General features: G+C 46.9%; 1 protein-coding gene across 5 annotated transcripts in view; it reads left to right on the forward strand.

Annotated features, from left to right (window-relative positions):
- Window positions 1-21,309, forward strand: part of MYO5B (myosin VB) — a 144,551-nt gene that overhangs the window by 14,629 nt on the left and 108,613 nt on the right. For all 5 annotated transcript variants that reach the window (XR_004354496.1, XM_032675593.1, XM_032675595.1 and 2 more), the window contains exons 2-4: window positions 13,475-13,585; window positions 17,095-17,266; window positions 19,687-19,831. Coding sequence is in view for 4 of the 5 variants with exons in the window: in XM_032675593.1 (XP_032531484.1) it covers window positions 13,475-13,585; window positions 17,095-17,266; window positions 19,687-19,831 (428 nt within the window). In the remaining variant the exon portion in view is untranslated. The remainder of the gene's footprint in view (window positions 1-13,474; window positions 13,586-17,094; window positions 17,267-19,686; window positions 19,832-21,309) is intronic.

Here is a 21,309-nt window from a genome sequence, read left to right on the forward strand (position 1 = left end):
TGCAAATCCTGGAGGGAGTTCAGAAGTGTTGGAGGGACAGGGAAATCCCAGCTCGTGAGCTTTCCCAGCTGGTGTTTCTGGCTGGAATCAGGCTGTGGGGATGCTGAGGTTTGCTGGCTTCCTTTCAAACAGAGCCCAGACTTTTGACAGTGCTTTGCTGGTAGCTGGACAGAGGGGAAACGTCCTTTGAGAACAGGATAAAATGCCCTTTAAACAGGTTAAACTGCTTTCCCGTGAGAAGGGCTGTTGTGAAAACCAGTCCCCTGGGGTTTCTCATCAGAGCTGGCAGTCTGAACGAGCTCACTTTGTGGACGTGCTGTGCCCATCAGTGCTTTTCTGGGCAACCTGTGCCAGGGCCTCACCACCCTCACAGGCAAGAATTTCCTCCCTGTGTCAGTGGGAAGCCACTCCCCCTTGTCCTGTCACTCGAGGCCCTTGTCCAAAGTCCCTCTCCGGTGACTGAAGTGAATGACTGAAAGCATCAAGGAAAATCCAACAGGAGGAGAGCACTGGCCCAGGCTGGATTTGCTCTGCAGAGTTGCTTGGCATGTGGCTTTCCAGCGTGATGCAGTCGGTGCTGGAGCCGTCCTTTAGCTTTGCAGGTGGAAGTGAGGCTGTTTTGCAAACACAGCACGGGGAGGACAAGGGAGAGGAGCGGAAAGCAAATATTTGCCTTTCGGAGGTTGAATCCACCCCTCTGATGCTCTGATAGACCCTGCTCCTCTCACATTGGAGTCTCTGCCCTTGCTAAAGCAGTTCCAAATGTACCATTTGTTTACAGAAAGTGGGTCTTATTCCAGTGTGGCTGGGAATTGAGAGGCTGTGCTCTGACACTACCTCTAATAATGCTCTGATAAGGGCTCCCTACCGTCCTTGCAGGGAGAAAGAGGCTTATCAGGGAGCAGTGAGCAAGGTGATAGGTGCCACGGGGGGGAGGAGGGAAACTGGAATGATGGCAAAGACTGTTGGAGTTTGGTAGCCTGCCTGGCTGGTGAGTGAAGAGAGTGGGCATGGTATTAGGTTGGAAGGCACCTGTGCACTGCTCATCCCCACACTCTGGGAGGGACAGAGGTTAGGGCATGACTTCTCTGGTCAAAAATGATCTCCCCAATATCAGAAGGACATGGAGGAAGAGGAGATGATCCAAGGGCTGGAGCCCCTTTCTCTGGAGCCAGGCTGGGAGAGCTGGGGGGTGTTCACCTGGAGAAGAGAAGGGTCCAGGGAGAGCTGAGAGCCCCTTCCAGGGCCTAAAGGGGCTCCAGGAGAGCTGGAGAGGGACTTGGGACAAGGGATGAAGGGACAGGACAAGGGGAATGGCTTCCCACTGGCAGAGGGCAGGGTTAGATGGGATATTGGGAAGGAATTGCTGTCTGTGAGGGTGGGGAGGCCCTGGCACAGGTTTCCTAGAGAAACTGTAACTGTCCCTGGATCCCTGGAAGTGTCCAAGGCCAGGTTGGACAGGGCTTGGAGCAAGCTGGGCTAGTGGAAGGTGTCCCTGCCCATGGCAGGGGCTGGAATGATCTTTAAGGAGATGATCTTTAAAAGTCCCTTGCAAACCAAACCATTTGGGAGTTTAGTGATTCTGTGATCATGGAATGGGATGCCTCTAGAAGCAAGGGGTGCTCGTGGTTTTAGGTCTGAAAAACTGTCTTTATTTGGGGCAGTAAGTTTGAAAGAGCCTTCAAATGTGCAAGTTGAAGGATAAAATACCACAGTGTGTGGGCAGCCCCAACACAACCTTCAATTTGGCATTTCCCAGGACTGACACATTGGTATGTTGTTCCCAGGTTGGAGGGCCATAAATGATGGCCAGATGCACTGATCCAAACAGGGATTTTTTTTTTTTTTTCCTTAAGGCATCTAAAAATACCCGTTTGAAAGTTTGCAGCAGCATCTAGTTTCACCACAGTGTGGGACAGGGGAAAAGACCTGCTGCTGCCCAGAGGCATCTGAAATAAAGAGCAGCTGTGAAGGGGGCATGTTGCTTCAGCAGCTCTCTGCTTTTTGTAGATCCGTCCCCTTCAGAGACAGTCCTAAATCCCTGCTACATCTGTGGATATGCATGACCTCTAATGCCTCTTCTGATGCATTTGGATTTTAGGGGAAATTCCTTCATGGAAAAGGGTACTTAAGCCCTGGCAGTGGTGGAGTCCCCATCCCTTGAGGGATTGAAAGGCCGTGTGAATGTGGCACTTGAGGACGTGAGTTGCTGGTGGGCTTGGAGATGCTGTGGGAACACTTGGACTCAATGATCTTAGAGGGCTCTTCCAACCTAAAGGATTCTGGGATTCTATGATTTGGAGGTTCTGTGGGGCAAACCTATAATGTGAGTAATGCTGTGGGTTGTCATGTGTGCTGGTTTGCCCATGGCAGTGGCTGAAAGCAGCCACACAGGTTCAGGTGGCCCCATCCAACCACTGGCCCATGGATTTTGAAGGAACTCAGCTGTTGGGACTGACCATTTTGTTAGAAAGGGCAGAAAGAAACTTTTTGTTTTGGACATTCTGAGCTGGGAACTGGCAGCAGCACAGTTTGCAAAAGCTTTGCTTTTATAACAGACTAAAGTGGGATAATGTAGTGTTTCTTCAATTTATTTTCCTTCCCCTTGTTTTATTCATCTGCCTAACAAAGCATTCCCTAGAGGAGAGAGAAAAGTCACACTGCAATGTTTGGTGGAGATGGATTTGAGTTAGTGTTGGGCTCTAACTTGAGTGAGATGCTCTACATCTCTCCTGAGTTGTCTTCATGCACTCTTAAACTGCTTTAACTTCAGGGTGTATTTTCATGTGTTTTGCTGCCTTTTATTTTATAATTAATAATAATTCACACACACACACTTTGTGTGGTAAGAGTAGGTGTAACTAAACCTTGAAACAGGTTTAGTCCTCGGCCCGTGCTGGTGGGGCTTCAAGGCAAGTGGCATCAGCTGCAGTGTGACCATAGATGCCTGTCCTTCCCAAAGGGAAATGCATCCCTTGGATGGGAACTGCATTTCCTGGAGGGATGTTTACATGGGTAAATACCTCTCCTGTTGGGATATGAACGTTGCCTTGTGCAAGAGACACGCAAGAGAGGGGCTTTGTTGTGGGGATGGGGAAGGCAGAAGCAGCACCCAATGGCTGAGAGAGCTTTTTTTTTCCCTTTTTTTTTTCCCCTTTTTTTTTTTTTTTAAATCTATTTTTATTTTCCCCTACTGATTGGGCTGTTTTGTTCTACGGGCACTTCAGTATTTCATGAGAGCTTGTTGTTTGATCTGTGTGTTCATGTGCAGCTGGGGCACCCGCCCTTCCGAGGGGAAGAGATAACCTTAGATTTGCCTAATGCACAGGGGATGTTGCCAAGTCAGGGGAGAAATTCAATCCTGAAGGTGAAGGCTAGAAAAGATGCATTTAGTGGTGTGGTAGTGTTTTTTCGTTGTGATTTTGGTTTTTTTGTTTTGTTTTGTTTTGTGGGTTTTTTTGTGTGTTTTTTGTTTGGGTTTTTTTGTGTGTGTGTGTGTTAATTTTAATTTTAATTTTTATTTTTATTTTTATTTTAATTTTTATTTTAATTTTTATTTTAATTTTTATTTTAATTTTTATTTTTATTTTAATTTTTATTTTTATTTTTATTTTTATTTTTTAAATTTTATTTTAATTTTACTTTGTGGGTGCCTGTGCCCTTCTTGCAACCCTTTTGCCACTTGGACAGTCTTCTGCACGTTGATCTCCTTCCCTGAGCCCTTCCTGCAGAACACAAATGCTGTTTTGCTAACAGCATCACCTCCTGAAACTCAGGATTCACGAGGTGATGGAGCTGGTTTGTCCTGCATCCCTCCTTATTTAAACTTTTCTCTCTCCTACATCTGTTCGAGGAGATTGGATATGGGATTTAGGGGATGGTTTTCCAGGGGGTTGCTGTGTGGTGTAAACAAGAGGCTGCAGGATATCAGTGCTGGTAGATCTGGAGAGCCAAAATCTCAGTATTTTAGCTGGACATCTAAAATTATAAGGAAATAAAAAAAATGTAGGTGACTGTCCAGCCATCCTGTACTTTCCATTTTACAAATTAAAAATATTTATATATTAAAACCTCCTTTCATTTGAGTTTCCTCAGTGATATGTTTTAAGCCAATTTCAGTTTAGTGATTTTGCAAGATCATACTTATTTTCAATGTCTCACTGGGGAGAAGAGACAAAATCTGTAAATTATTATGAAGTAACTCACCATCCAAGTGTGCATCTGAGGTCTGGCACGTGGATGTCCTGGGAGAAGCAGAGCCAGGTACAAATCACATTCCCAAATACCCAGAAATTACTGCAATGAGATAAAAGAGATTGAGGAAGAAATTCTTGGCAGTGAGGGTGGTTCCAAACCAAACCATTCTATCATTGTATGAAAGTGCAGGAGCAGCTTTTCCCTCCAGGAGACCTTTTCTCTGCCCTGCCATTCTTAAGCAACTGGGGGTGTATGAGTGTTTGTTCACTGCTTCAGTTATTTTAATTAAACATATTTATTCCAGCTTTGTGTCTAGCTCACTGGTGCCGTTCTCCAGGTGTCTTAATGTCTCCTTGCTAACAGACCTTATTGCTGGAATTTTTTAATTATAACTGGTAAAATGTTGCCTGTTTAAATCCTCGGTAATCAATTTGTTTTCCTTCAGTTGCTCAGCAATGAAAATGATGCAGAGGTGGCCCGGGGGTGTTTCCAGCACACCCCTCTGGTTGGAAAACGCTGGAAAAATGTCCTAGAACTTCAATTCAACCCCCCTTTGAATTATGTATGCATGAGTGATGTCCCAAGAGGGTTTTTAACGCATGAGTTCTGGAGATGTGAGGGGTAACTACACAGGTTGATTAATCCAATTACTACTTTCTAATAAGGTTAAAAATCCAGTCTGGTGGAGAGCTTGCACTGCAATTAAAGGTGAATTTTGGTGGTGCTGTCTGGGCACAGTGGTGCCCAGTGGGGAGGATGGCTGAGAGTTTGATGTGCTGTGCACCCTGAATTTTGGGAGGTGCTTGTCACCCTGTGAATGTCACTGGTGTCGCCACAATTACAGCCAAAAACCAGATGCTGTTTTTAGTATTTTTAGCTGAAAGCTCTGGTGTCCCCTGGCTGCATCCCTGCACCATCAAGCCGGGCTCCTCCCAGGACCATTTTCGTATAAAATCATGTAACAGAGGGTGGTCACTGCACTGGGAAGTGAACATGTTGATTAATTTCCCTAAAGCATCACAAGGTTGCGTTATAGATAGAGGACTGTGAAAACCCAGGGTGAAAGGCCATTTTTGACTACTTAATTAAACCCAAAGGCCGTTTTTAACTATTTATCAACAGTCAGGTGTACATGGTGTATATAGAGCATGTTTTGGATCCATCTTATGTTCATCAAGGAGCTCACTTGGAGTTTGGATGGAAAACAGGAAGACAAAGACAAGGTTAAAGTTTTGATTAATTGAGAATTACGTGAGAGAAGTGTAATTAATGCCAATCAACAGGGATTTGCAGAAAGTAACCTGAAAGGATTTCACTTTTGCAATATGACAGGCTGTTTGGTGCAAGTCATGCTACGGAGACACTTGGCCCCTGCGTGGGGTTTTTAATTAAAAAAGAAAAAAAGTCTGTAAAACTCCAGTAACCATTACTGGAATGAAAAAAATTGGCTGCATGGCTGAGTTAGGACCATGGGACTCATCCTGGGTCGAGGATTTTTTCATGATCCTGTCCAATGTGCTGATTTTTTTAATCAATGGCTTGTAAGAGGAGGTAAGGGGTGCTGGAGGAGCTGGGTCAGCTGGGTGGTGCTAGAATGTGGCCATGAGCATCCTATGGGTTCTGGAACCAGGGGAGATGCTTGGGAAAGAGGCTTTGAGCCCCCCCCTGCTCCAAATTGCTGCTGCCCTGATGCCCACAGTTCTTGCAAGAGGATCTGCAAGTCAAGTGCATCGTTACCTGGGTCAGCTTTGTCACCAGGCCATTCGTGCTCCTCCAGGGGCTCTGCAGTGATTTAGGGGGGGTTGCAGAGCATCCCTCTTTCTTGTCAGTGTGACAGTGGATGGATGGTGATGGTAAGCATCTTGTAGAGCAAATGGTGCTTTGCAGGGCTGAGCCAGGCCTGATAGAGCTACTCAGTGCTGTCTGTGGGGTGGTGATCTCCTGCTTGAGGAACCCCAGGGACTGGGGAGAGGATTCCCACCAGCAGACTGGTGGCTGGCATCTCGTAGTGCTGCTCTAATACTGGTGAATATTAAGTTTTGCAGGGCCCTTTCAGGGTTTGCTAAATTCTCCCATGGAGTACATGCTTTAAATCCAGGCTTAAATACCCAGAGGAGCAGCCCTGCCTTGTACCCTGGGATTTCATCAGGCTCCTGGGTGTGTCCTCGCTGCCAGCCCTCAGCCTTCTCCAGTGCTGCTTCAGAGCAACCAAAGGCCAAGGGCTCCTGTGCTCAACCTCATCCAAGGCTGGAAAGGACCACAGAGAGACCTCAGGTGCTGCCAGCTCCAATTAACTGGGCACAGCTCTCCTTCTGGAACATGATGGGCTGCTGTGGGATGGTGGCAGTGCAGGTGACAGTGCACAGCCCCTGCGGGTGAAGGCTTGCTGACCCTGGCAGAGGGGTTTGGTCTTGTTGTTTTTGAAAGGGTAGAGGGGCAAAGTGAAAATACAAGAGTTGTTGCACTGCCCAGAGTAAATCCTGGTCTTGCAGCCCACGAGTGAGTCGCTCCGCAGCCCAGGAGGGACTGCTTTTTATACTCCAAATTAAGACCAAACTGTTTATTTGCACTGTCCCAAAGCACCTGGGTCTTTACCTAGTTTTGCAACATCTAGTGACTTACTGCAAGAGGAATTTTGCAGTGAGAGACCAGGACTGTGTGTGCACTCAAGACCTTGATGCTGAACTTGTCACTCTTAATTAAACCTGCAGTAACGAGCAATGCTGAGATGCCACGGAAGAAGTGGCAGGGGAGAGGATGGGAATACATGAGCTGGCTGTTAGTTACATGTAAGACTATTGATTAGTCTTGGAAATCTTCCTGAAAATCATGCTTAATTAAGTAAAGGCTTCAAGTGTACCCCCCAGTATTCCTATCCTGGTGTCAGGGCTTGCCTGCAGCCCCACTCTGCTTGGTGCCAGTTTTCTGTCTGCCTTTGGTGACATGAAGTTTGTGCAGTGATGAACTGAAGACCTTTAGTGCCCCTTCATTAGAGATGCTGCTAATGAGCCAGTGGATAAATGCTGCAGATGCTGCTTGTCCAAGTACTGCTCAGCTGCTGTGACACTTTATGCAAATCATCATCTGAGTTAATTTGGGCAGGGGAGTAAAATTCTGCAAGGAGAAACAGAGTGAACTGAGTGCTGGTGGGAGACTTGGAGCCATCCATCAGCGTGACATCTCTTCAGGGGGAGAGGGTAATATCCCTGTACCCAGGAGGCATCAGCAAAGCACATGCTTTGTTAGCTCAAAGCCAGGCACCCCTGTAGCCGTCTGGGACGGGGAGATGCTCCCCAGGATTTGGGAGCCCTGCCCTAAACAGGGCGAGGTCTGAGTGTGCCTTTGTGTGCTTCTCCTGGGACCGTCTATCCAGGCTGATAGCATGAGGATGGTAGAGAATGTGAGGGATGGTGTAGGTTATGCTCACCTCCCTTGGCTCAGCTGCTTGAGATTGTGTGTTTTTATCAGCCTGGGAAACACAAAGATTGCTCGTTCTCAAGTTGGAGAATTAGAGACTCTACTGCAGTGTGCCACTCTCTTTCCCTTTGCACTGAACACTTTCAGCAGGTTAGCACTTGCATTCTGTAGCTCAAAATGATGTTTTTTGTGCTTTTTAAGAAGTAAAACCCTATTATTTTTTTTCCCTACCCCTTGAGCATGGTGTTATTGTAGTGTACATCCCCTGCTGTGAGTCGAAACACTGATTTGCCAGTCGTAACCTCTCCTTTCAGTGTTTTCGGGTTTTTAGAGTGAGGAAGAAGTTGATCTTTTCCTAGCAGAGGTCCGTGTTGTGAGTAGATGCCCTCTGGGGTCGTCAGGGCTGCTGGGCTGGTGTGTGTCTTCCCAGCATCAAGTACTGGCACTGGGCAGTGGAGAGATGTGCAACACAGGGACATTCTTACCCTCTCTGTACCAAGCAGTGAAAGCCTCTGCCATCCCCTCCTGCCCCTTGTGAGGGTTTGCCAGCTGGTGGTACCCAGCAGCAAGTGGAGAAGCCAAACCAGGGTGAGATACAGAGGTCAGGAGGTCCTGGAGTCATGTCACAGCTTAGGGAGCTCTGACCTAAATATGGGCTTTGCTTGTCTGCCAGGCAGGGGAGAAATCATTCCTGAGGTGAAAAATCTCAATCAGAAGATGGGAAAGGGAGGATTATGGCTTGCCATCTGCCTCTATATTCAATATTGTAAATAATAATAAAAAAGGTAATGATCCACAAGTCCCTTAATGGAGAGGTTTTCGCCCTGCTGTCAAAGCACCTCACCTGTGCCTCGCTGCGCCACAGGCAAAGCAGATTTTTCTCTTGAGTCACTGCCAAGTGGGGCAGAAGGGAATTTTAAGGCTGCAGGGCACCCGGGAGAGCCTTGGAGCTGGTGCCTTTCCATGGCTCCCTCCTGCCAGCACCCTTTAAGCAGCTCTTGCCAGCGCTGACAGGCGCAGCGGTTTGCACAAACACATTTACCACAGCTACATAACTCCGTAAGCAGCCACCTGTAACTTGTGGGGGACGTGGGATCCTGCTGCCTTGGGCATAGTGCCAGTGGATGGGCAAAAACACGTGTGCTGGTGACTCCAATTCAGCCCAGGACTGCACCCCCAGCGCAAATTGATGCAGAGAAGTTTGTTTGATCTGGTGCAGAGCTGGAAGGGGATGCCGTAAGGAAGTAAAGTCCTCTGGGTTGTTTTTTTTTTAACTGCAAGATCCTCTTTAAATGATCTCTGTGGAGGGATCTTTAGTACTAGTTTAAAGAAAAAGTAAGGGAAAGAAAAATTACATCCAGAGCGTGTGGTATGACAACGTTTTAATTTAAAGTACAGCTTGTGCTTTCCTCTTACTTGAGAAGAGCACAGTTTGGGGAAACTTTGATTTTAGTAACAGATAGCCTGTGAGAGCTGGGGGGGTAGTTACTGGACTGTTTCAGTGTAAGCTGCTTAACCATTCACGTGCTGCATGTGTATTCTTGGGAGGTCAGGGCTGAAGCTCGTGCTGGTTTTTCTTTTGTATGCATTTTTTTTTCCCCTCTTCAAATCATCCAGCAATGCTTGCGCCACTGAACAATACAGAATGAGGCTGGAAATAAGACTGCTACAAAGGGGTAAAGGTGGAAGAGTGCTTGCTTTACAGAGAAAAATATACAGAGGTTTGTCCCAATTTCCACCTCGTTCTAGTTGACATTTTTGTGTTCACCTTTGGGTTTCTGACAAGTCACTGTCTGTGGTTTCTACTAGAGTCCTTTCATAAGATTTGCTTAACCAGTGTGGAAGTCTTTGTAAGGAGATGCTGAATCTTAATCTCTATTACTGAATTCCTAATTGTGAGGTGGTTGGTGCTGTTGTATTGCCAGCATTGTGGGTTTTCTGCTGTGCCCTCCCTCTATCTGCAGCTTGTTGGAAGGTTGTCCCTGGCAAAATGCCTTTGACTCAGGAGCAATGAAAACTTCCCAGGGTCAGCTGTGAGCATTGCCATTCCTGAAATAACTCAGGGGATTAAAACCCAATCATAATAAACATGGATTTTGCTGACTTCAAGCTTGCCATAAAGACTTGCAACCACCAAACAGCCCAGACTAAACCGAGATAGCTAATTTTTAATACTTATTGCATAATGAAAGATTATACAATTTTCTTAATGTAATGAAAATTATACTCTCTCCCCACAGTTGTAACTCCTTCTATGCAGACCAACATCCCTTCATGGAGCATCCTCCAAGCACATTGCCTGGAGCTTGCTGGGAGTGCCTCTGGCCAGCACCAAGGGCTTCAAAACAGTAAAACAAGACCTACCTCTTCTAATTTGATGTTGGTTTTAATCTGCATCCACAGCGGCAGCCTGCTAAAATCTAAATCAAATCAAGAGGTGGGGATTGAATTTATTAAATTCTGCTTAAGATGAGTAGAATAAGGCATGAGGCTTCAAGAGCATGGCTTTAGTTTTATTGGGGATCTGGTTTAAAAAGACCCAAAGTGAACCAGAATTTTTGTTTTGTTTTGTTTTTTTTTCTTGAGAGGCTGAGCGTGCAGAGCTATTTCCAGTTAATTTTAACACATCATTTAAAGGCATCCTCGAGGATTGAAGAAAATGTTTTTCTTTAAAGAAAAAAAAAGAGAAAATGGATGGAGATACTGGAGTGTTGGGACGTTAAGTGGTTTGCCCAGGGTTGTGTCTGCCGAGCCTAAAGTCAATTAATCCTTTGTTCCCAGGGCTTTGAGATGGATCCACCTGCCTTTTTCCTTTATAACAAGCTCCTCCAGAAGACCAAGAGTGACTATGGAAGTAGGGGTTCACAGGGATGCTCTCCTCCTGCCTGGGTGGATAGCTGCCAGGGTTGCTGTTTTTGGTGACCTGGTGGCTCTATCTCTATGGATTTAACTGGCAAATATAGGGTGTGTGAAGCCACTTTGGAGGGAGCAGGTTGCAGGCAGGGAATGCAGGAGGGATGAGTGTAGTGCTCCAGGTGCCCCCACCACGGGCTGCCTCCAAGCCTCGTCAGGTTTTAATTAAAGCTCTCCTTGTAAAGATGTAACAATGACAAAGTGCTTTTATTCCAGCGCTGTGCTGGACATATTTGGGATTTATGGGTCAAAAGGGAGGTTTGGGTGGGGGTTTACACAGCAACCTGCCCTGCCTGGAGGGCTGAGCACTTGTGTCTCTGCTGGAGCACAGCAAGGAGGGGAGGACGGTGGAAAAGCACAACAGAACAAATGTAATAAGAGTCTTCCCCTTCTCGGACGCGTGTGTGTGCACGCACGAGAGGACAGCATTATAGATGCTTGGGGAAATGCATTCATAGCAGCCTGTTCCAGCAGCCCCTGGCTGTTCAGCAGGATGGGAAGCGCTCAGAGCATGGAGACCTTGATCACATTTGGAATCTCACAGCCGAGGACCGAGTGGCCCCCAGGGCTCCTGAGGCCTTGCAAACATCTCTGTCCTGTTGCCCCCTGTACTGTGTTAGCCCTTGCACGTGTGTGTATACACAAAGTCCTGGAAAATCAGTTTTAAAATTCTGTGGTTTTCTGGTCAGGGTGGCTGATGGGGTATGAAGTCTCCCACCACCGGGTTTTGGGCAGTGGATGCTGAGAGCTGCCACCCTCTACCAGCAGTTCAGAGCCTCCTGTCACACCTGGGTCTTGGGTGGCTCCTGGCCATGGCTGGTGATGAACTGCTGAGGATGACCACTGTGACCTCTTACTGCTGCTGGAGGTGCACCCAAATTTCATTTACCAAAACGTTCACAAGCACCACTGTGGTTTTTGGGTTGCTTTGGGGTCAGCGTGTCTCTGTCTGCACCCACCTGTCCAGGCAGGTCCATGGCTCAGCCCAGCCCTGTGTGCAGGTGGAGAATTTGCAAGGTTTGCCAAGACCAGCAACATCTTGTCTTTGAAGCTGCCTTGAGCTGGGTACATCCTGATCCTTGGCTATTCTGGGCATTTCTAGAGCATGTCTGAATCTCTCTTCTGCCAGGAGAGAGCTGGCACTGGATGAATCCACAGTGGTGGGGATGAAAGAGCAGGCAAAGTGCTTTGCAGAGGGATGAGAGCTGCAGGAATGGTCTATAAAGCACTTTCTGTAGTCTCGGAGTCTGGAGAAGCAGGTGAGGAAGGATGAGTGATGCATTGTCATCTTGCCAGCTGCACCTACTTCTTCTTTCAAGGGCCAGCCAAAGATGGGGTTCCTGGCCATGCTGCAGGGATGTGTCAGCTCTTTTTGTTTGCTGGAGGGGACAATGGAGATTGGGCTGGGGGTCCTGAACCAGCTCCTTCCTCATTGCAGCCTCCCTTCCTCGTGGTGGGGAGAGCACTGAAGGCTCATGGGGTCTAGAGCTGGTGTGATGAGGAGGGGGGGGAAAAAATTATTTATTTATTTATTAATTCGCTTCATAGTAAAAATGCTGTTCTGGCAATACAATTGTGTAGCTCCAATAACATCTAAAGGTTCCTGCTGCTGTAGCTATTGAGCAGCTCTAAAAATAATTACAAGTGATACATATAAAAAAATCCATTGCTTTTCAGCTGCAGAGCAGACTGTCAGATGGTGGCCACTGCTGTTTTAGCTCGTGGGCTGCTACAAAATGTTACTTGGCCGTCATGTGCTTGGGTTTGGTTTTAAGACAAAGGTCAAAACTTACCTTTGATGCTCTGGTGCTTTGGATTTTCTGGAATCTCCCCCAACCCCTTGTGTTTGGAGTAAGAATAAGGTTATATGGTTCTTATTTCAATCAACAGGCAGGAGACATGCCCCCCAAATACCAATAAATTAGTGACAATTGAGGTGTTCCCATCGACTCCTGTGTTGGGCTGTCTGAGTCCAGCGTCGGGCTGGCTTTGTGGGTCCATGGACAGCAACCAAAGCCTGATTTGTGATGCAAAGATGAAGCAAATTGGGGTTCCTCGTTCTCAGGACCTTGCCCTGGCAGCACTGCATGCAGGAAAACTGCTCTGGCAAAAGAAAGGCGGATGTAGAGGGCAAGGGGAAACCCATGGGTGGGGGTGAATGTGTTTTATGGTTGGCCTGCAGGACTTTCGTCCCAGCTCCCAGAAGTAGTCCTGGAGGTCTCAGCACCGCAGTGGCTACTTGCTGAGCATGAGGGGATGTTTTTATGCAGCCTGGGCAGAATCTCTGCATCACAGAAGCGATTAAATCTCGTTAGCAGAAGGTGTGGTGGCCCAGAGTGTGCTGCTCACACTTGGGTTTTATCCCTTCACGCACACTTTGGCTGGGCTGTGCAGGTCTGCCTTGGGGATTTTGGTGGCAAAAGAGGTTAAATGTTGCATTTTCCTGGAGCCCTGAAGCCTGTTTGCAGGTTTGCCTCCAACCGAAGGAGCTGGCGTTGGTGTCGTCTTTTGCCTGCTCCATGGCAGTGGGTTTGGGTTGGGGCTTGCTCTGTGGGAACCAAACTGTCCTGCTCTGTGCAAAACAAATACACCCTGGCGTGTGGTCTGCTGGGGCTGAATTGTGTTATTTCATAAAAGCTTCTGGAAGGCTGGTTTTTTTCCCCAGGGAAATTAAATTCCAGGTTTGCCTCGAGGCTCTACCTTGCTTTGTTAGATTAGTAACAAGCCAGCATACACCTCATCCAGGAGAAGCTTGACTGAAAACCAGACTTCTAAGAACTAAAACTGGAATTTATGCTTTTTTTTTTTTACTGAAATCATTGGTTTAGCTGCACTGACTTTACAATGAGTGTGGGATAGTATTAATAGAGAATTAATTTATTTCTCATTTAATTTCCTGAGGTTTCCTCATATTTAAACTTTTCCTTTCTTACCCCCCCCTCTACAGTACACTAGGGTTTGGATTCCTGACCCTGATGAAGTTTGGAGATCGGCAGAAATTGTCAAGGATTACAAAGAGGGAGATAAAAGCCTCCAGCTGAAACTTGAAGATGAAACTGTAAGCTTTTGAACATCGTTATTCTTTTTAGTAATTTAAAGCTTCAAATTAATGTGTAAAGAAGCCCGATCCATCTCATAGTTTCTGTGAAGCAGTTTAAAATGTGTTTTATTGCCTTAACACTTCCAGCTCTTCCCTGTCTGCTCCCTCCCTAGACACTTGTGTTAAAGTAGGTTGTGAGAAAAGCCCTTGACCTCCATCATCTCTTTTCATCCCCTGGCAAACTTGTAATAGTCTGTGATATCAGAATGTATTCTTTTTTTTTAGTAGTAGCAGTATGTTAGAAATACCAGTTTAGGCTCTTTGCTGCTGAACAAACTGTGAAGAGCACAGTGGCTGGTGGCATTTACTCAACCTTGGGTGCCGATGGAAAAATCACACAGAGCACAGAACTGACTGCTGTGCAACAGCTCTCTCCACGCCTTTGTTTTTCTCTTTAAGTATAATCTTATGTAAAACTCTCTTTTTCCTCCATTTTACTTTTAAACAAATGGGTTTTAAAAGGCAAAACCCACAAAACTCATTTAAATGTAGATGTTTTCTAGCAAGCGCTGCTTCCAGACGCGCACGCAGCCAGCAATAAATCATTCCCAAAGCAGGATGGAGGCTGGGGAAAAGCAGCTGCTTTCTGTTCCACACAAAAAGCTCGTGGAGTGGGACTTTGGGTGACAGCAAGGAATTGCAGATGAAGTTAACCATGGCATTTGCATCAGCTGCAGATTTGGGTGGTTTATGGAAAGGGGGCAGCCGTGCTGTGTACCCACCACGAGGTGCCTGGTGTAGCAGGAAGAATAAATACATTTTTCATGAAGAATTTCACCTAAACTTTCTTCACAGAGCAGGTAGGGTTTACTCAGTAGTCTAGAAGATGATCTGCTCTGTTGGGTAAAAGAGCACTTCAAATTGAACACGCTCCAAGGAGGGCAAGTAATCCACATCCACTGCCAGCCAACCATTTCGACACTTTGGGGAATATCTTGACCATGTTGCTTAATGGGCAGATGGAGAACAGGAATGAGATGTGGTTGATGAGGCTGTTCATCAAAACAGCTTTTCTTTCACAGCAGGGCAAGCACAGGCTGTTGCCAGCGTGTGAATGTGCCAGGTTTGCAAAGAAAGTCAGTGATGCTGGAATCTGCGCCCAGGACTTGGTGCTGTGGCTTTTTCCTGGCTCAGCTGTGTCTGCTTTTGTTGTCCTCCACAGTTTGCTCTTCCAGCATAGGGCAGCTTTCTGAGAAGGGTAAAGGATGGATGATCCCACTCTTGGAGGTGCTTTTTTTACCCTCCATGGTGATAAATCTGGATGAGGAGACGCACAGATGCCACCCCACTATTCCTTGGAAGCACCAGGCACCAAGTTGCAAGAGACCTTAAAGTTCAGCCAGTTCCACTGCCACGGGCAGGGACACTTTCCACTATCCCAGGTTGCTCCAAACCCCATCCAACCTGGCCTTGGACACTTGCAGGGATCCAGGGGCAGCCACAGCTTCTCTGGGCAACCTGTGCCAGAGCCTCCCCACCCTCACAGGGAAGAATTTCTTCCTAATATCTAATCTAAACCTACCATCCTTCATCTTAAGGCCATTCCCCTTTGTCCTGTCCCTCCATCCCCTGTCCCAAGTCCCTCTCCAGCTCTCCTGGAGCCCCTTTAGGCACTGGAAGGGGCTCTCAGGTCTCCCTGGATCCTTCTCTTCTCCAGCTGAACACCCCCAGCTCTCCCGGCCTGGCTCCACAGCACAAGGGCTCCAGCCCTCGGAGCATCTCTGTGGCCTCCTCTGTTATCATTCCAGCAGCTCCAGGACCTTCTGATGTTGGGAACCCCAGAGCTGGGCACAGATGGGTGCCTGGGTGCAGGTGGGTGCCCATCTCATTCACAGCAGCTCCTTCCTACCACTTCTTGTGCTCAGGCTGCCAAAGTGTGTCTGCTCATATTTCTGAGTGCTACAACCTCCATCCTTCTTTTCTGGTTGAGATCTCCAGCAGTTTCAGTGCTTGGGAGGGGTTTTTTTCCCTATCTTTAATCTAGATATTTCCCTGGAAACCAAAGGGGCTAAGAAATCCTGCAAGGTCCGCTCAAGAGCTGAATATCAGCAACATTAAAGTACAAAGAGACAAAAGGACTACTAGGTGTTGTAGGTAGTAGCTTAATAAGCATGTCACTGTCATGGTGAGACATGAAACATCTCATTTAGGGGTTGTGTAAGAGACCCAAAGTCTCTGGGAGCACCTTGTTTGATTCTCTTCTGTATGAAGTCCTGCCTGGATCTGAGTCATGTTGGACTGAAAAGCTTTAGGAAAGGGAGAGAGCACTCCTGTCCATCAGATTGGAGATACCCAGCATACATATCTTCAGGGGATTCAAAGCTGTTGAAAGCCTTTTGTTCCTGACAGCCAACATGCATTACCCAACAGTTTAATGCTTCTCTTTTGTCCCTGTGCTTTAAGTGAATTTTCATGGGTTTTGTGTTTTCTGGCTCTGCTCTGTATGCAAGAGTACTCCCTCTGAATGAAGAGCTGACTTTTAGATATCACAAGGCATCCCTGGTGTGTTTGCCATTAAGATGTGAGACTGAGTGCAAACTCTTGAAAATTGGCATTGACAACATGAAATTGGAGAATAAAACCAGCCTGAGGTTGTCAGATGCACTGAGAGACCCCATCCTCGTGCACTTGGGCCAGCTTTCCTTGTGCTGTTGCCATGGGCAGTGTTCCAGTGCTCTTTTGCTTGCAAACTGGAGTTCTTCCCTTCTGCTGGGATCTGAGCATCAGGACCCCTTCGTGAGGCACCCTGTGGGAAACAACATCACAGGAAAAAATTTTTCCTCCACCATAAAAAAAAAAAAAAAAAAAAAAAAAAAAAATTTACAGTTTTTCTTTAGTTGGTGGCTCTGCTGCTCACTTGGGGATGAGTCAAAAATAGCATAAGGCTGCCCATATGGTAACTTCAGCAGCGTAAACTGGCTCCTCAGACACCAAAGCAGCAGGGACTCCATGATTCTCCATGTCCTCTCTGCCTGAAGAGGTGTCAGGTTTTGGATATGAAAGTAACTTGAATTAAAAATGAGTTGAGAAGTCGTTCTGATGGTAAGAACGTGGTCTAGTTTGAAATGAGGCTGCTTTTCAAAGAGCATGAAGGTGCTTAGATCAGATGAAGCTGTGCTTCTCTGTGTGGTGCCTGTTACTGCTCAGAGCTGGCTAAAGGCTGTTTGCCCCAAGGTTGGCCTGAAAACAACTCAGATATGCTCAGGTTGGTGCTTGTGGACCATCATGGTACTCCAGGACCTTAGCTGGCCACCTCAAAGCCATTTACCAGAAAGATGACCTGTCACCTGGTGGTGCAGCATCCAGGTCCCTATAGCATTTAGCATAAAGGGGTTTTTAATTCCATTTAGAGCAGGATGTGTAAGTATTTTATACTATCAGGATGGAGTTATGCTTGGATAAGTTATTAGATATTAAAGGAGCTGTTGTTTGTTGTGTTCTCACATTCCTCGTGTGTTTCTTTTCAGCTCTATGAATATCGTCTTGACCTCCAAGGGAATGAGCTGCCTCTCCTATGCAATCCAGATATCCTGGTCAGAGAGAATGACCTGACAGCCCTCAGCTACCTGCATGAGCCTGCAGTCCTGCACAACCTCAGAGTCAGGTTCCTGGAGAGCAACTTTGTCTACACGTACTGTGGTGAGTGTCCAGGGCACACGTTCAGCTCCAGGAAAGCTGTGGGTCCACAGAGAAACCCCTTGAGACCACAAGCCAGAGGCTGCAGCACAAGGAAGGTCTGGGGACTGTGATTTTGGGGCGGGTGGGAGACACAAATATGTGCCAGCAGGCTTTAGTTTGTAAAACCACAGGTGGTTTTTGAGGGTTGGTGCACTGTGAACTTCCTGAGCTCGTGGTCCAGTTGATCCAGTTCCACAGCAGCTGGTGTTTCCTCTAACTCATGGTGGGAACATCTTGTCAGATGAGTTTGAGGCCAACTTTTTGTGTGCTTGGCAACCCCCCCTGGGAAAAAGTAGGGTATAGCAAATCACCAAAGAACAGCAGCATGCCAGAAAGAGTGATGCAACTGAGAAATATTCATAGTGGGTTTTCCTCCCGAAAGACAGCAAAGAACCTTCTTGTGCTCTTATTTCCTTCCTTTTCTTAATGACTTTGGGAGTCATATAAGCCTTGAATTCAAAGTGGAAGGAGGGCAGGTGTGAACTTGGGTTTGTCCTTTTTGGAGCAGGTGGCTTGCCAAAGCTATTCGGGACTGCAGTTACCTGTGAATAAATAGCAACAAATTGCAACTTAAAAAAATCCAAAAAAAGAAAGAAGGCAGTTCATAAAAATCCCAGGATGCTTTGGGTTGGAAGGGACCTCAAAGCTCGTCTTGTTCCACCTCCCTGCCATGGGGCAGGGACACCTTCCACTAGACCAGGTTGCTCCAAGCCCCGTCCATCCTGACCTTGGACACTTCCAGGGATCCAGGGGCAGCCACAGCTTCTCTGGGAAGCCTGTGCCTGGGCCTCACCGCCCTCACAGACAGCAATTCCTTCCCAATATCCCATTTAATCTTGCTCTGTGTCAGTTTGAAGCTGTTCCCCCTTGTCCTGTCATGAGTTGCAGGATTTCAGCGAAATCCATGGGACCACTTGCATGGCAGGGTGAAGCCTGGTGTGTACAGCTGTGATGAAGTGTTTCAGTTTAGGGTTGTTGAGGAAATGCTTGGCAGGAGGAGGTGACTTTTTAAAACAGTTCTCTTGAAATATGTAGCCTCTGTGGCTGTTAGTAGTGGTGACTTTCCTCCCAGTGTTTAATGATGTGTAATGTGGGACTGCTGGCATAACTTGCAGCCTTTTGCAGCTGCACTTGTGCCTTCAATCAGCTGCAGACCTGCTCTCATCCAAAATCAGTGAGGTTTCATTTGTGCAGCTTCTCGTGGAGGTTTATGATAACCTTGAGCACAGCATCACATTAATGAAGACAAAGGGGTTTGGGCTTAGCGGGTGTAGGTTTAGCTACAGAGCTCTGCGTGGGTACAAAGTACCCCGTGCTCTGGTTATAAAGTGGTTGAGAAGGGCAGAAAAGCGCTTATCTGGGGTAACAACAGCCCTTCAGCTTGGCTTGCGTGGTGTTTTTTGGTGACTAAGGGAAATTGGGGCACGCCCCCAACAGAACCAGGAAGCAAACAGGCAGGAGGAGGGCACAGGGAGGTGAAGCAGCTGGGTTAATGTCCTGCAGAGGGAGGTGATGTCGCTGACCTTTGCCTCCCACGGCGGGTGAAGTCACGTCTCCTGAAGTCATGTCTCCTGGTGTTCTCTGCCAGCTGAGGGTTCCCGTGCTCCGCTGTAATTTCAGGGTGCCCAAGCCCTGAATTGGCTGGGGCCCACTCCCACCAGCCACCTGCTCCCCAGAGCCCCTCACAGTAGCAGTTTAAACCTGCAGAACCTGAAGGTGCTTCAGAGGTGGAACTTTGTCAGCACTTACATGCAGGGCAGCTCCCTCGAGCACACAGGGAACACCACAGGTGGCTCTGCCTCTCATTAATTCCAAGCTCACTGCCTCCTCTGGGCAGGCACGGCGTTCCTAGAGCTGGAGAGGAGGCAGACATTCAAGCTTTAATGCAGGCTCTGGCATTCCTTTCCTATGATTTATGCATATGAGTTTGATTTCAGGTACATTCTTTGTTATGAGCTTTCACTTGAGATTTAAGCCAGGGGAACCCCCAGCATGTTTGTTTGGGTCTAGCAGAGCTTTGGTTGATTTTCTGAAGTGATTGCTCAGGCTCTATTTAGCTTTCCTCACTCCTTCTGCAAAGTCTGGCTAAACACAATGTAAGTTATTATAAATTTTTGCTCTTATCACTAGTTTTGTAGGCCTCCTGTGCAGCTGTATGGGAGCTTATTGCCTTGCTATGAAAGCACAGCCCTTAAAAGGAGATGCTGAGATAAGAATCAGGAGTCCTCCCCCATTCAATTCTCATCCTTTTTTCCCCTTCAAGCATCATATTTCAAAAAAAAAAAAAAAAAGATCAAAACAACTAATGCACACCCTGAAAAGCCTGAAATATTAACTCCCTGCTTGGTTTGTGATATGCCCGCCTATTTATCTGTTCTAAGGTATCGTGCTTGTGGCCATCAACCCATACGAGGAGCTGCCAATCTATGAAGAAGATGCCATCTATGCATACAGTGGCCAAAACATGGGGGACATGGATCCCCACATCTTCGCGGTGGCCGAGGAAGCCTACAAGCAGATGGCCAGGTGAGTGGGTGCTCAAAGTGGGAAAAGATGCAATTAAACGCGGGAATTATGCAGTGAAAGGGAAGTTGTGGAATTCTCCTTGCTGGCTGGACCCCCGTTGTTGCTTTCCAAGGCTGCTGGGCTCAAGGGGGATCCCTGTGGTCCTCAGGAACTCAGGGATTTGGCGCAGCCGTGATCCTGATAGGGATCCTTCTCCTGCTGCTGCTTGGGTGAGCTTCCTGGATCCAGTTCAAACCACTCTGCAAATGTCATGTTTAATAGCTTGGAGGAAACCACATTTCAGATAACTTGGTGAGATCATCCAGCTAAACCCAGGAGCTAACATTAGTTGTTTTTATGGAGACGTTGTGATTTTGAATTAGGAGGTGACTGGCAGATATTTGGAGGTATTTATGGATCTTTCAAAGCAGCGCCTTCAACAGATGGATGTGGTGGGAGTTCTACTTCATTTGTTTCTGTGTTTGTTGTGTTACTGAAGACAGATGTAGGATTTTGTTCTTAGCAGATAAGTCACAATCTAAAAGAGAATTTGGGAGGCAGCTGAAAGTTGTTGCACCAGGGATCATTTTATCATAGTTGTCAGGACTCTCACAGTGTTTTTATGTTTGCTTGTGGATTAGCTGAGATTTTTGTACAGCCCTGGTTTTTAATAGCAAGAGTAAGCACTGAACCACTTTCCAAGGGTTGCAACCTGTTTTCTGGGCTTTAGTGGCGAGTTAGGATGCATTTCTAATCAATGGTGTGCCAGAGTTCAATCCAGAAATGCATCTGGAGGAGCACTGCCATGAGTGGAGATCAGAGGGATTGTGTCCGAACTGAGTGCAGTTCACTCCCGCGAGTGCTTGTGCTTTGGGCAGATCTGCTTTAAGAAGAGTTCAGGAATTTGGGAAGCTGTCTGTAGGAAGAGGAAGGCTTAGAATTTTGTCCTTGTGTGAGTTCAGGCTGAGCAGCAAGCTGCACGGGTTTTTTTTAGAAGATATCAGAGCTTTGCTGACCAATGTGGACAGGACCCATGGATTTTCCTGGGCAGGTGTCTAAAATATAAGGCTTTTCTGAAACTGAAGTTTGTGCTGGGGAAGACAATGTTTTCCCACATCCCTGTGTATTTTTGCAGGCAGTGGGCTAACAGTAAGCTCTAGCCAAAGATGTTTGACTCTGCTTTCCTTCTTGTCAGAATAAAGCTACTTTTGACAAGCGACTCATAATTGATAACTGCTGTCTCTGGGTGGTTAAGACTGCTCTGTTTTCAAGGGGACAGGAAAATAACCACCTTCAAAGCTCTTAAATAAGATGCTCACTGTTCAATGCTCCTCTAGTGCTTTCTGTTTTGGGCTGTTATTATGGTAATTGCGGGTTTGGGTACAAAAGAGTGTTTCAAATGGGGCTGAGAGGAGATTGGGATGTGGATTACAGGAATCTACCTGTTTATTTGAAATGTGCCTTAACATGTAGCATGCTGTGTTTTAAATCTGAAAGCT

Source organism: Chiroxiphia lanceolata, chromosome Z (genome assembly GCF_009829145.1).
Source record: "Chiroxiphia lanceolata isolate bChiLan1 chromosome Z, bChiLan1.pri, whole genome shotgun sequence".
Taxonomy (NCBI): domain Eukaryota; kingdom Metazoa; phylum Chordata; class Aves; order Passeriformes; family Pipridae; genus Chiroxiphia; species Chiroxiphia lanceolata.